Here is a 14,590-nt window from a genome sequence, read left to right on the forward strand (position 1 = left end):
CCACTGAAGAATGCACTACCCTTTTATATCAATCAGAATGTGATGGTTATTCTGTGGCTCAGAGCACAGTGGTCTGCATTTGTTCACAATTTTTTTAATTTGCTTCTCATTAATTTTTATGGGATGGACCTAAAAGTTGTGAGCTTATTGTCCTTTTCTGTTTGTTTTAGATACCAGTTCTGTGGACCTGTTCATTCTCTTTGTGGTTGTTCCATCTCATAGATTTTTAACTATAAATAAAACCACAATAAAAATAATTCATCCTTGGTGAATGCTTGTTTACTGTGGTGCCCTGTAAAAGTATACTGTTGTTAAAGCCCCTATTTTTATCATGCTTTTGGGATGCAGTTTTACCCAGTAATACTTAACACATGTTACTGCATTAGGATGCTGCAGTGTTCATTTGACTGACCTCCATTTTATAACTTCCAGGACTGATGGTCGCCGCTGGTCTTTGGCTTCTCTCCCTTCTTCTGGCTATGGTACAAATACACCCAGCTCGACTGTTTCTGTAAGTATCTGTTTGGCTGTGCTGATGGATGTCGTCTGCAGGCTTTAGCTTCTCAAATGTAGCATGCTTCTCTGAGGAAAAGACAATGTAGGTTTTGTTGTGTTTGATAGACTTAGAACTAACATGTGATAGGAAACTGCTTTGCTTTCCTGAAATTGAAGAAAACTTTGCACAATGTGTACTTTGCTGAGAGATACTTTTTGGTAGTGAATAGTGTTCAGCTGCTCCCTTTTGATCTGCCTTATTTTAACCAGATAATAGTTAGGTATCAAGTCTTAACTGAGGCTGCCTTGATGACAAGAAGAAAGAGAAACTGTCTATGGCATGATTCACCTGTCCTGGGTTAGACTGCTGTCTTAGGGTGAGATGAATCACGCATTAGCCTTTGTTTTCCTTTGGCAATTGTGAGATGTTCGTGCATGGTGATAGGTTAGATACGTAACCTTTCAGATGGCTGTAATCAGAATAAAAGGAATCCTTTGGGATGCATAATAGAATAAGTTTAACTTACTAATTTTTACCTTTTGGAGCAGTTGTTTCAGTGCAATTGTGGTGGTTTAAAAAAACTATTAAACTACAAGTAGGCCACCCCCATTTTCCCCACCCTGCTTCAGTGAGAGGGGGATAAAGGCAAAGACTATGGATTGAGATAACAACAGCAGAGAATATGGGTTGAGGTAACAACAGAAAACCATCAGCTAAGGAGTAGGAAATGCATGGTAATGGCAACAATATTGATAATAAAATTTACAAAGGAGAAGGTGCTTTACACACAAAAGGTGTTCAGCACCTCAGCTCAGTTCTGTGTGGCTGCTTAGACAAAGACAAGATGGCATTTGCTCTTTGTGGCTTGCGTTCTCCATCCCTGAGGCTGGAAGAAGAAACAATGAGGGATAAATCCCCAAAAAAGCTGGGTTGTCCATGTCTTGCTGCCAGACTGCTGGGCTCAGCTCTGGTTGTCAGTATTTAGCTGGGTTCGGTTTGGCTCCCCTCAGGCTGGCTTCTGCCAGTGGTTTGTCAGCCCCCCCCATACCTGTGCATCTCATATGCCACAGCAGTGCCTTGGATCCTGCTTCAGAACTCGGGAGCCAGCCGTGGCAGAAATACTAGCCTCTACTTTGTGCATCTGCACATCTCTGTACTGGAGAGGAACGACTGTCTCTTGTTACAACCTGGAGCAGAGCTCTTGGTTGTGGTAGTCACGCCTAGAGGCTGTGGAGGTAGAGCCGTAGAGAAAGCCTGCTTTGGAAATAGCAAATAGTTGACATTTTGACAGTTAGAACATGTCACTGCAGTGGAAGTGATGGTCTGTGTAGATCCAACTACAGCTCTTCAATGTTTTATGCTTTATATGGCTATAAAAGGTGTTTTACCTTTTATGAGTAGCACATTTTACTGAATGGGTAATAATTGATTTTTTTAAACGGTTTCTTTAACAATTAAAGTGGGCTTTCTCTTCCAACTTCCAGTGGGTTTGTTCAGTTTCTCTTGTGGAACAGTAGAGTTCCAGTTTCACGTTCTGTACAATCGTGAAATACAACTATTTTGTGTTACGATCAACTCTCATTTTATTTTTGCCCACAAAGATTTCTGGAAGGACAATTCTGTCTTAAACCATGTTGGGTAATTTCGTGTATCATAAGAACTTGTTCTCTAAAGTCCTGATTTTGACCTCTACTTTATTTTCTGTGTAGATGTTACTTTTGCCTAGTAAATTCCTTGGTTTCACATTAATTCTGTAAGCAGTTTCAGTTAGGGCACGTTTGTATACCTCTTATTGGAACTAGATCAGATATGCTGTGCTCTTCACCTAAAATATATTGACATAAAGGAGTTTATATCAAATAAAGGAATTTGTAACACTGTCACTGTTGCAGGAAACAGACTTGTGCTAGAGAGGAGATTGAAAGCTGTGTCAAAACCAGATCAAAACACAGCTTTAATTTTCTGCCCTTATTAATTTCTTTGATATCTTCAGTTTTAAAATGGTAATTCTAATTAAAATACTTTCTTCCCTACTTAAGTTCACTAGCTGCTGTAGGCATCCTGGAATGTGGAGCAGCTTTACATGGTATTTGCATCTGCTGTCCATACATTTATGGACTTAGATGTCTTAGCTTCTGTAATACATTGTTGTTGACCTAGCCCATGATTATTTCTGACTAGAATATATAAATAATAACATACTTATATGTCTTTCCTACCATTGAGTAAACAGTTTCTTACTTGTGGAAATAAACGTGTTTCGTGTTTTTCCAATAAATAAATTTTAATTTTTTTGAAGAAAGCAGCAGTAGAGAATTCATGCCATGAATATCAATGGTGTCCCACCTTACGAGTAAGAGATCACCCAGATTGGTAAATACTTGTGGTCAAAAGAAATTACAGAATTCAAATGATCCACAAAAACTCACTGTTATATTTGTAGATTAAACACTTGACATAGAAATTGATGTATTAGTCTCTGGCCTGCTGTATAAGCACATGTCAGTGTGTTTTGCATAAAGGGGTGGGTTGGGAAGGAAAGAAAAAAAGAAGAAAAAGGGGGGGGGATAAGGGGGGAGGAAGAGATCACCCGTCCTGGCTCCAGCATTAGTCCAGCTGCTGGGATATCTCAGGATCCTGGGGATGCCTGAGGCTTGGGGGGTGGGGAGTACCATTTTGTAGAGAAGCTGTTGCCACCCTGAAGGTGGGTTTCTCACTTTCAATGCAAATTAGTGATCGCTCACAGTCTAGTCTTTCAAGTCCTTGTGGAAATGGGTCAGAGGGTTTTGGGGGTCTTTGGCAGTCTTGATTGCCTTCTGTGCCTGCTTCTCCACCTCATTTCTCTGTTTGTGCTGTGCTGAGCTGTGCTTATCTCCAGGAGGTAGATCAGAGACCTTTGTCCCAGAGGAGTGCTGTCCTAGCTCCGAGTGGCCCCTTGTCCAGTCACATCTTGTTCTTTCTCACAGCATGTTGTGCCAGCAGTCCTTGGCTGTTGTTACCTAAAGTCCTTGGTTGGCGGCACAGCCACCCTGCTATTGGTGTCTGAGACAAACACATTAGGCTTTATTGTCTTGGCTTCTGCAGTATTTCATGGTTAGTTTCTTGTTCTGTTTTGCCCGAGAATTTGCTATTGCTGATAAGCCCTGCAAAAGCACTTGGATAGCCTTGGGATTCCAAAACTAGTGACTGTTTCTTCACTTCTTGGAGATGTTTTTCATTTTCTTCTATTAGCTCGTGGATGATACATGTGAATCACAAAACCAAAACTAGAAGTGTACCCATCTAATTGATTTCATGTACTTTTTCAGAATCTGAAAGAGCTAGCACAGTTCAGCCTTCTCTTCTACATTATTACTTTTTCTTAGAGGAAATGAGGGACCAGTTCATACAACACTGTAAATGTACATATAGAACACTCCCTTTTCAGTGATGAATAAATAAAATTCACATTAATCTAGACATGTATCAGGCAGCGAACAGAAAGAGTTTTTACACATTGCAATAGATCACAACTTTGGCAAGTGAAAGTCAAAGTAGGGGCCAAAGTGTCTGTAGTTACCACACTTATGCTGAGGGGAGTGTAGCTCACTCATTTGTTACCTATTTTTTTGTTTGTTTGTTTTTTAATATTGAAAGTGATGGGATGGATAGAATTACCTATTTAACGGAAGATCATGGGTTTAGAAGTGGTGCAGGTACCAGAAATACTGGTTATCACAGCAAAATCAAAATTAAAATACCTTCTGCTTGATTATTCAGTTGGAAAGAAGCTGGTAGTTTGTCTTACTCTAGCACAGTAGGATCAAATCTTTGCAGTTAGACAATGCAATTGAGATGATTGAGTCTTCTAGGAGAGCACGCCTTATAGAAGTGATGAACTGAGAGACAAGCTGTGTATTTTTCAAACCTCTATTTCTGTTTCAGAAGAACATTTGCATTTCCATAATGCAGTACAGTTGAACATATTAAAAAATTTAGCTCTTATGTGATTTTTTGAACATTACTTGTAGAATGCCAGGAGAACTATTTTGTTTAAGAATTTTGCTGTAAGAATTTGGATTTGTACTGTAATAAGAATTTAGATCACCAGAAAAATGTACTTTATGCCTGTGATGGTCCTGATACAATTGAGAGTGATTAGCATGGGAAGATCCTCTCTTCAGTCATGTTGGATCTAAACTCTGTGGCACCTTGTATGAGAAGAAGTGTGATATGAGTTATTTTCACACTGATCTTCCCATAATCCCCTGAAAGACAATAGCCACCTGTGATGCTCTGTATTGGGAAGTTCTCCTGTGCTACAGTGTCATTTATTTGACAGAGCATGGCTGCGGGATAACAGGTTAACTGCAACCAACTGCTATAGTGTGAGATAAGAAAGAACTTACTTTTCCTATGCTATATGCTGAATTATGCATGTTAATGTGCTAAGGCTGAATTTCATGCATGAGTTACAGTAACTCAGCAAGTTACTACTTATCTAGTGAGCTGTGGTAAATTCTCAGTGTCCATGCCTCTTAGCCCGCAGCAAAGCAAGGTAACACAGTCTTGCAAACTTCAACTTGTTGTGATGTGGTGTTGCATTCCCATGTAAACATGTCATTGTTAGCCTTTTCTCATAGTGGGTTTTATTCTTTTTTGCTTTTAGGAGACGAGATTTCATGAGATCTAGTGTGATAAGAAAACGTTTCTTTTGCTTCTGACCTAGGATATTAGCCTTTACCACACAAGTTGCCAGGAGATTAAAAAGACTTCCTAGCTTCTGTGCTTACTTGCGTGGTTATTATCTGCTGACCTTAGCAATGCAGGGGTAATACTTGTGCAGTACAAAAGTTTATTGATTTCCCTCACTAGAAATGATGTAACAAAGAAACATTAAAAGACCACCCAGGCGGGGGCCTTGGTGTTCAATATGAGAAGTCAGATAAGCAGTAATGTGCACATGTAAATTGATACACAGAAGAAATTCATTTTATTGAGAAAAACAGCTGGAGTCTGAAGAGCCCCAGAAAGATATCCAAGTTTTTCAACTTCTTCCTTTCTGCAGATAAAATATAGGGAATGTCTGCATGGTAGTAAGCAGCTTTGTGCAGTCATACAAGAATATTTATGAATCAGCTGACTTGGAAACTGATTTTGGTACCAGAAACAGTAGAAAATTCTCCGTGTTTGTCAGTCCATGTTAGCATGACTAGTTGTTAGTGATTTTAACTATGTATGTGTTCTTTAAAAAGTGTACTAGATCCAGGTTCACGGAAAAGTTACAAGTTCTACCTGCAGGTATCTAATGTGGCTCAGGTAGAGCTGCATAAAAACCCTTAAAATACATAGTTTGGTCATTTGGACTGCTTATGTAATGCAGCTCTGTACATGAAATGTTGCAAGGGTGGTTATGGTGGTAGCACTGCCATTTTCATACCTGTCCATATCTTCCAGTTTGATACTAAATGGATGGTTTTATTGTAATTCCATTTGCTTTTTGTGGCGATATAACCGGTCTTGATAAATGTATTGAGTTCTCCTATTCTGTTTTCAGAGTACAGTTTTTAAAAGATATTAATGTATTAATTTTTTCAGCAAAATTTTAGATAGAATTTGATTTTAAGAGCATTGGTAATGTCTTAAATATGGATAATGAAGTACCTTTATTATGAAGATTTACAATCGGCACTGTGACAATAAGTTGTACTTTATGGTTACCATGTTTAGGCCATCCTATTCTAATAATTTATTTTCAGCATACTCCATTTTAGCTGTTCTTACATATCATTGACATCAGACATCACCTTTGCCTTAGGAAATTTAAATTTTTGAAGTGCAGCGTGTCTTCTGAACTGAAGAGATTCTTTTTTAAAATATTTACTCTATATTTAGCTCATGAGTTTGAGAGTAATTATTTATTTTCTTCTTTAAATTGGTAGTCAGGTATGAGAAACAGTAACTATAATTTTTTAACTTAAATTACATTATTCATTATTCATGAGCACCAAATATGGTCATGAAAATGATGTTTTTTCGCTCTGATGGACACTTGTGTTTTCTTGTGCTCTTAGTCATCCTGCTCATCCCAAGAGAAGCTACACCAGTTACCATACCAACCAACACCTGACGAACTACATTTTTTGTCTAAACATTTCTGTACAACTGAGAGCATTGCCAGTGATAACAGGTGCAGGACAACTGCAATGCGCCCTCGGTCCCGGAGTCTCAGGTGAGTTTGTGTATCTGAAAACAGGGGATGGATCTAAATTCACATATTGTGGGTAGCATCATGGTATTTTACACTGGTGATGTGTGCTGGTTTTGAAATGTCTGAAATACATATATAACTCAGGCTGAATGAAGAGTAGTCTTTAAATACTTGTTCTGGTTTTGGTCATGACTTACTTCAGTGGTAAATATCGTTAAGATAGGTCTTAATGTGAAGGCAGCTAACCTGCAGAGACTGTCTTGATGACCTAGTCTTTCATGATGTAATTGTAGTATTCCCTTTCTGAATCCAAGTACCTGCTCTGTTCTCAGTAGTAGCCTGAATGTCTGTGACAGGCTGCCTGTATCAGTTCAAGGACTCGCCATTGTGATATCCCTGACAAAGTTTAGTGTTCCATTTTCATCTTTAAGAATACCAAAAGCCAGATTTAGATTCACAGAATGATTTAAGTTGGAAGGGACCTTAAAGATCATCTTGGTTCAACCCCCCTGCTCTGAGCAGGGACATTTCCACTTGATCAGACCTTCTAGACAGATTGAATGGGCCAGAATCACCAACACCAGGAAATCTGTATTGAGATTTTTAAAGGGCTTTCTAGTGGACAGTGAGACTCATAATAGCAAAAAGTAATTTTGTAGGTTTGTGAGGTCTGTGGGTATTTTTTATGAATTCTTTTCCTCAAAGTCTTGTGCTTTTTTTTTACAGGCACAATGCTCCATCTTTGTTTAACATGTGCATATACATGACATTATTTGTACATAGTTAATGCCTTTATCTGCTGGTCAAATTGAAAATAGATTGTTTTGATATATTTTTTCAAATTATCTGTTTAGAAAAACAAGCAAAACTGAAACAAACTCATGTTTGTACTTTTTCACTTGCAGCTACCAGAGTTCTTGGTCAGATCTTGCTATTTTGATTGTATCTAATCTTCAAAGGTACAGGTATAAGACCAGTTAAAAAGATCTCTCTTGTCCTTCTGAAGAAAAGATAATATTCACAAGGCTTCATCTGCCTTGAAATACAGGTACAAACTAGGAGAATAACATGCTTAGCAGTTAGATGTCAAGTGGGTTAAATGATCATGAGGACTTGAACAGAAATAGTAGAAAGGAACTTAAGTGTGCTATTGATTGCAGACTACCTTTCCAGTGAAGTTTTTGCTGAATTTTTGTTGCAAATAAGTCATACAAAAATGTAAGAACTAACTGTAGTTCATGCTGGGACAAGTGTAAAGGGATAATTTGCTTTGCTTGCAGCCCTGGACGTTCTCCTGCTTGCTGTGACAATGAAATAATTATGATGAACCACGTCTACAAAGAAAGGTTCCCAAAGGTAATGAATTATATTTAAGTTACCCAGTATCTAAATTGGTAGGCTGCATAGGTTTTAAGTAAGTGGTGCTTTTGTTATGGGAAGTAATGATCCAGCCCTGTAATGGCTTCCATAAAGCATCACTGATCTCTTACTGCAACGATAAAATCATGATAAGGAAAACTCTGGCTGAAAACTGGACATTGATTTGGCAATGCTGCCAAACTGGTTTTGAAATTAATCATGCTGGTAAAATATTCTGCTGATTGGAATCTGATGATACATTGGGTTTCAGTAGGTGGTGTACTGGGGGCAAATGCATACTGCATTAGTAAATCAAAACCAGTTTTCAGTGCTAAGTGTTGAGAAGCATCTGCTTTGGTGATATACCAGCAGATTCTTTTGGTTAGTCCATTTCTTCATTTTCCCAAACACTTGCTGTATACCTGACTTGCATTATATGCACTGATCTAATGCGCTTAATGAAATCAGTACACAGATGTGAGCGTTTGACTATGAGATTGGAGGATGTTTTGCTTTCCTGTTCAGATATCTTGAGACACAGATGAGTTCCTAGGTGCAGGTGTGTGTGCACAGCTTGAAGCACTATACTCTCAGTTGCTCCTAGGATTTGTTACCTCTGGAAAATAAAACAAGGTATTGTTCCTAAAATGTGAGTTAAAAAGGGAGAAACTTCTTTGCATTTCTTTATATAAATATAAAGACAGATTTGTCAGGATTTGCAGAGTGATTGAGCAACAATATGAAATGTGCAGAACTCACTCATCTTACTGTTTGAGATGTGAACTAAGGCATGTGGGATTACTGTTTAATAATAATACTAATAATAATGATATCTTCAAAGGTTTTTTTTTTAAGCATCTGCGGTTCTGTGAGAACCAGACATATGGTTCTGTAAAACAAATGCATCTGGGAACCTGCAGACATGTTTGGCAGGACCTGTGAGCCTGTGGTGCTTCTAATTAGTCAAATGAGCCTCATTCAAACTCTGCTCAGTGAAATATTTTTTGGGAATAACCTTTTTGAAAGTAGTGACTATATTCTGCTCTCTAGTATCCACAGTTTTAGCAGAGAAAAGTAGACCCCCTATGAATTATCTTTTTTCTTTTTTATATATTTCCACTTTGGCTTTGACTTAAAAGCTTTTTAGTTCTGTTAGTGATTATCACAAGATTAGTGCAGAGGTAATCACCATGGGCAGACAAAGTGGGGAACTGCGTAGTAGAACAACGAGGCTGTTGCTTTTCTGTACTGGTAGTGTGAAGAAGTGTCATCTCTCACTTTGCCTTTGTGTACTTGCCTTTTGGCTTCAGTCATTTCGTGCATTCTGGCTAGGTAAATTCTTAGGCAGTAGAGAAATGTTGTAGAGTCAGAAATTACTTTTAAGGCTGTTAGTTTCATGTAGAGCTGATTTAATATGTTCAACAACTACTTTTCTATAGGCCACAGCTCAGATGGAAGAGAGACTTCAGGATATTATAACAAATCATTCTCCAGAGAACACCCTTCCTCTGGCAGATGGAGTGCTCAGTTTTACCCACCATCAGATCACAGAACTGGCTCGAGATTGTTTGGATAAATCTCACCAGGGCCTCATCACATCACGATACTTCCTTGAATTACAGCAGAAATTAGACAAATTGCTACAGGAGGTATGATCCATGGGACTGCTGTATCTTTGCCTGAAAAACTGTTAATATCTGTTTGCCTTAGGGTTTTTTGAATATTGTCTTGAATCATGTCTGTTTACTCAAGTAATTGTCAAAGTGGTATTCATAAGATGATTTAGTCTTCATAATGACTCCTGCAAAAACTGTAAGGCACCCAGGCATATTGGTCTGGAATAGCTGGGTTGTAAAAGATTCTAGAAGCAACAGGATTATGTCCTGCAATGCAAATTGTAGATTGCTTACATAAGTGTGTGCATAAGCCCCAGACAGGGCTGGCTATTTCATTTACTTTAAATAAATGAGGTAACATACACGCTTTCCTTTTATCAACCCTACTGAGTTGAGAAAGCAGACAGCAACCTTTGGCTTTCCATTAGTGAGAGATTATTTATTTTTAATTGTTTGTAACATTCCTCTCATAGCTGAAATGTTGATTAACAGCAAAAATTTCTTTTCTAAATGTGTCAAAACTTTAATAGAATATCAGCTAAATTAATTAAGAAGAACTCAAAACTTGACAAACATGCTGCTACATAAGTTTCTGTAGTTTATTAATGTATCATTTTTCAGAAGAATGAATGCAACATGTAATATACTCAGTTATTTGTGTGTGGATTTGATAGTATGTTATGAGTCAAAATTAATGCGATAGAGCAGCAGATTTGAAATTAAATCGAAATTTTTTCCAGCTGATATCTTGAGATGCTGTGCCTATCTTAATTGGTCTTTTACTTTCTTTTGAATACACAGGCAGTTTTGGTTGAGTTTTCATGGGGTTTTTTGGTTTTTGTTGGTGTTTGTTTGTTTGGATTTGTTGTTTTCTTGTTTTTGTTTATCCTATTCTGCTTTTTTGTTAATTTCTATTTAGTAAATAGAATTTCTGAAACTACTGTTTTTTGAACTTTTCCTCTTCATACAGCAAAACAAAAATGTAAGACATCAGTAAATTTATTCTGGATTGTTGAAAGCCTGTTTTTTAAACATTGAAAATACTTGGAGTTTGCTTACTAGTCAAGAGGAAGCTTTGAACCAGTAACCTTCTTATGAAATGGTCATAGTTCTGCCATGCCAAAGTGCAGACAGAATTGGCCAGTTGATAATGTCAGAATACCAGAAAACATGTCTAAGCTGGGATTTGCTGAACCACCGTTAACAATATGTACCTTAAAATGTTGAGTTTAGAATATGTGTTCACTAATGCCTCTCCCAAAACTTGCTAAAAAACAGGTCACCACATTATTCTTCAACTTGCATATAAAGGAAAAAAATCACCAAGCCACTCATTTTGTCATATTCTATGATGTTAATTCTTTATTATGAAAAAGATTCCTGTTCTGCAAAGACATACCTTAAAAAATTCAGACTTAACTTTTCAGTCCATTACTTGCTTCTTGTTAATAGCATGATATGACTGTATGAAAATATTTTTTTTGCCCAACTTTGTTACGGGCATTTCGTTGTGCTTTGGTTTCATGTGATTTGTCTGTTGTTAATTCCCACCCTCAATCTTCAGTAGAAAGCTGCATTTCCTGCTGCTGCTTGGCACTGTGCAGTTACTTTAACTAGGGGAAGACTCCTGTGAGGTGAAAGCAGCTTGGTTCACCCAAAACTTTCAGAATTTTAAGGTCAAGTGGACCTGAATGCTTTCCTGCTTCATCCTCCTTAAATGTAATATGTGTTGAATCTTTTGTTCACCAAGGCACCTGAGTGTTCGTAAAACTCAACAAAGGTGCTTTAAATGTTGTTGGTGGCTAAAAAGACAGGTGTTCTGTTTACAAAAGAGTTTTATTTGGGCTAAGTTGAAAATGTTCAAAATTATGCTTCTGTCCAGTTCAGGTACTTCTGAAACCTTTTGGAGACAGCTAGATTATATTTGTAAAAGCTTTCCTTTTTTAAACTCCATAAATTAATTCCTCTCATATATTTGGTGATTTTTAAAATTGTGGTATTTACATTAAGAGCAATATGCATAGTTTCCTATTTTCATACAGGTTTTTTTTCCAGAAATGTAATGTGTTATAGGAAAAGTACTTATTGGTCTGTAGTAATAATTTTTAAGGGTTAGTTTATTAATTTTCTTTGTGGTTTTGAATAAGCAAGAGATGCTGAGAAACAAGTCTGTGAGTTCTGCTGTTCCGAGCAAGGAAATGTTTGATATTTAAGGCGAAAGCTATTAGTATATTCTAATCAGAAGGAGAATTTTGCAGTTGCTTTGCATTCACTAGCATCCCTTAATAATGTAATTTGTTCTTAGAGGGGAACATTTAAAAGAAACTTGAAATGCAGCTCAGACCATTGTGCAGATGTTGTCAAATCTTCTAGAAGGATATTTTCTGTATGTATTATTCTATAGCACTTCCCCCTCTCTTTTGTGTTTTCATTGTCATCCTTTCTACATGTACCTTTAGATGAAGCCTATCTCCAAGTAAAGGTTTTTTAATATGTATATATGCATATAAATTGTCATTTTCCTATGACTGACCAAAAGAGAGTATAAATTTGGGATAGATGTTGCTTATATCTATCACTATTATTTATGTTAGTTTTCATTTCAGCCTAACATTGTTAACAAATTGAGGCGCAACCTGCATGTATAGATCGGTGTTGAGCTGTATTGATACATTGTATCCATTTCCAAAACTGGTGGTAATTACACTGTGTAAGCTTAAGAAAGAAGAAAAAAAAAAGAAGGCAGCACTTTTGTAGTTACAGTGTTAGAGTTTTAAAGCTGGAATTATTTGAACAGAAGTTACAGTGTTACTCAGATCTTTGTTATCTTGCTAGCATCTTGAAATTGATGCGCAGTTCCTATCACGTACATGCTTCAGACCCTACAGATGTCCTCAATATCACTGCTTTCCTAAGCAGTGCATTGAATGTGATTTGGTTCAATATGACTTTATTTTTTATCTTTTAGGCTCAAGAGCGATCAGAGAGTGGAGAAATGGCATTTATTAAACAACTTGTTCGCAAAATCTTGATAGTTATTGCTCGTCCTGCTCGCTTACTGGAATGCCTGGTAAGGTCATGCTTACTATGTTTTCACTTAGTAGGTAGTGTTTTTCACTTAGTAGTGCAGGCAGTTCTCTGATTTACTATTCAAGGTTCTTTACAATTGATTTTTGGAACATGTCAAACAGTGTGGTAGGGCTTCATTGTTAGTGGGATCCTTTCCACTTCAATTATTGGATATAGTGTACTGGCAGGACCCTCCTGCAGTTTTGTTTGATTCCCTGCTATTGCAGATACTACAGTATAGAATCCCTTTCATCAACTGAGGAAGCTGCTGTTTAAACCCAGTTGGCTTTTCCTGTTGTTTTGTTAGACTTCTCCATTTCTAGGGAAGACTGCTCCAGAATTGTAATTGCTTAGTGGTTTTCTCATTTCTTAATAGTTTCATAATTTTGTTGCACTCAACAAGTGCCAGAATTATAAACAGCTTGAGGTCAGTTCTGCAGTACCTGATCTGGTGATAAGAGCAGCAGAGGGATTAGGCTGTCTAGATACACAGGCAGTTTGTGTTCTAGTGGGGACCCGAAGGAGCAGAACAGTCGATTTATTTATGCATGACCATAGCACCGAAGTTGCCACACTGGGTTAGACTGTGTGTGCTGTGTGGGCATGTTTCTGCTTTTCTTGCCCGTGCTGTGGGAGCTGGGATGGCTCAGGTGCAGGAAGTTGCATACACGGAGCCAGTGTTCTTCAGTTGTTCAGTTGAACTAATAAACACTTGCAGAACACAGTGTACACAGGAGGATGGTGTAGGCACCCAAATGCCATGCCAGAGGCAGCCCGAGTCCAAAAGGCCTGGCAGGCAGCCTGAGCTGATTTTGAGCCGCTCTGCTTGCCAATATAAGATCAGTGTTGATGCTGCATACAGCCATTTGAGGCTGGCAGGCCTTATGTGGAAGCCAGCCGCCTGCTAGACTCAGGTTATGCCTGAAATTGTCATAACTGCATTTGCGTCACACTGAATCTGAACTAATAAGCTAGCTAGTAAGTATTTCCAGCCTGATTTTGGCTTTGTGCTGAGTCCCTTCATCTGTGGCACAGTTAATCCACACCCTGGCTCGTTCAGCCACGGGCATTTTGAGAGCTGCCTCTACTTTGTTTTGGAAACACCAAGCCTCAGTGTTCCCAGTTGCTTTTTTGTTTGTGATTTGCAGTTCAGAAGGAAAGTAAAAATAAGATATGTGCTCTGAATCAACATGAAAGAGATGAGGGATGTTTAAAAAAAAAACAACCAAAACAAATAAAAAGGAAGGCTTTAGAGAGAAGGACATCTTAGCATGTCCTGCTTCTGCTGTTGAATCCAAACTTGTTTTACTCCTCTCCCTGAGAAGTTCATTCCATGTCTAGTGCGTTGTTCCCTGCTCTATTTACAGGGTTTATATATTTCTGCACATCATCCAATTTCTCATATCCTTGTTTTTTTCCTTTCTGGTTTGCATTCTTGTCTATTATCACACATCCAGAAATGCTTTTTAATACATCTTGTAGGCAGTCAGGACTTCTTAATAATACTTTACACCTTCCATTACAGGCTTGCTAGCTTTCTCTCATCAACCTTTGTTCCCAGCATCATCATTCTCTATTAGTTTTCTAATTGAGGTGCTGGAGTGCATCCAGTGAAGGACAGCAAGACTCATGAAGAGTCTAGAAAATATATCTAGGAACAGCTGAGGGAGCTGGGTTTGTTTAGTCTCAAGAAGAGGAGTCTCAGGGTCGCCTTATCACTCTTACAGCTCCCTGAAAGGAAGGTGCCAGGTGGGAGCTGGTCTCTCATATGATGTGTGCAGAACTACCAGAAGTACCGTTAAACTGAGAGAGGGGAGATTCAGATTACATGTTTGAATTTTTTTTCCCTGTTAGAGTGGT

At 38.0% G+C, this 14,590-nt stretch overlaps 1 protein-coding gene across 19 annotated transcripts in view; it reads left to right on the forward strand.

Moving 5' to 3' along the window:
* The window catches only part of MAST4 (microtubule associated serine/threonine kinase family member 4), a 291,175-nt gene that overhangs the window by 216,785 nt on the left and 59,800 nt on the right, over positions 1-14,590 (forward strand). For all 19 annotated transcript variants that reach the window (XM_074533260.1, XM_074533261.1, XM_074533264.1 and 16 more), the window contains 5 exons: positions 433-511; positions 6,550-6,707; positions 7,967-8,042; positions 9,485-9,694; positions 12,630-12,731. In XM_074533260.1, coding sequence (XP_074389361.1) covers positions 433-511; positions 6,550-6,707; positions 7,967-8,042; positions 9,485-9,694; positions 12,630-12,731 — 625 coding nt within the window. The remainder of the gene's footprint in view (positions 1-432; positions 512-6,549; positions 6,708-7,966; positions 8,043-9,484; positions 9,695-12,629; positions 12,732-14,590) is intronic.

The sequence above is a fragment of the Zonotrichia albicollis genome, chromosome Z (assembly GCF_047830755.1).
Source record: "Zonotrichia albicollis isolate bZonAlb1 chromosome Z, bZonAlb1.hap1, whole genome shotgun sequence".
Classification (NCBI taxonomy): domain Eukaryota; kingdom Metazoa; phylum Chordata; class Aves; order Passeriformes; family Passerellidae; genus Zonotrichia; species Zonotrichia albicollis.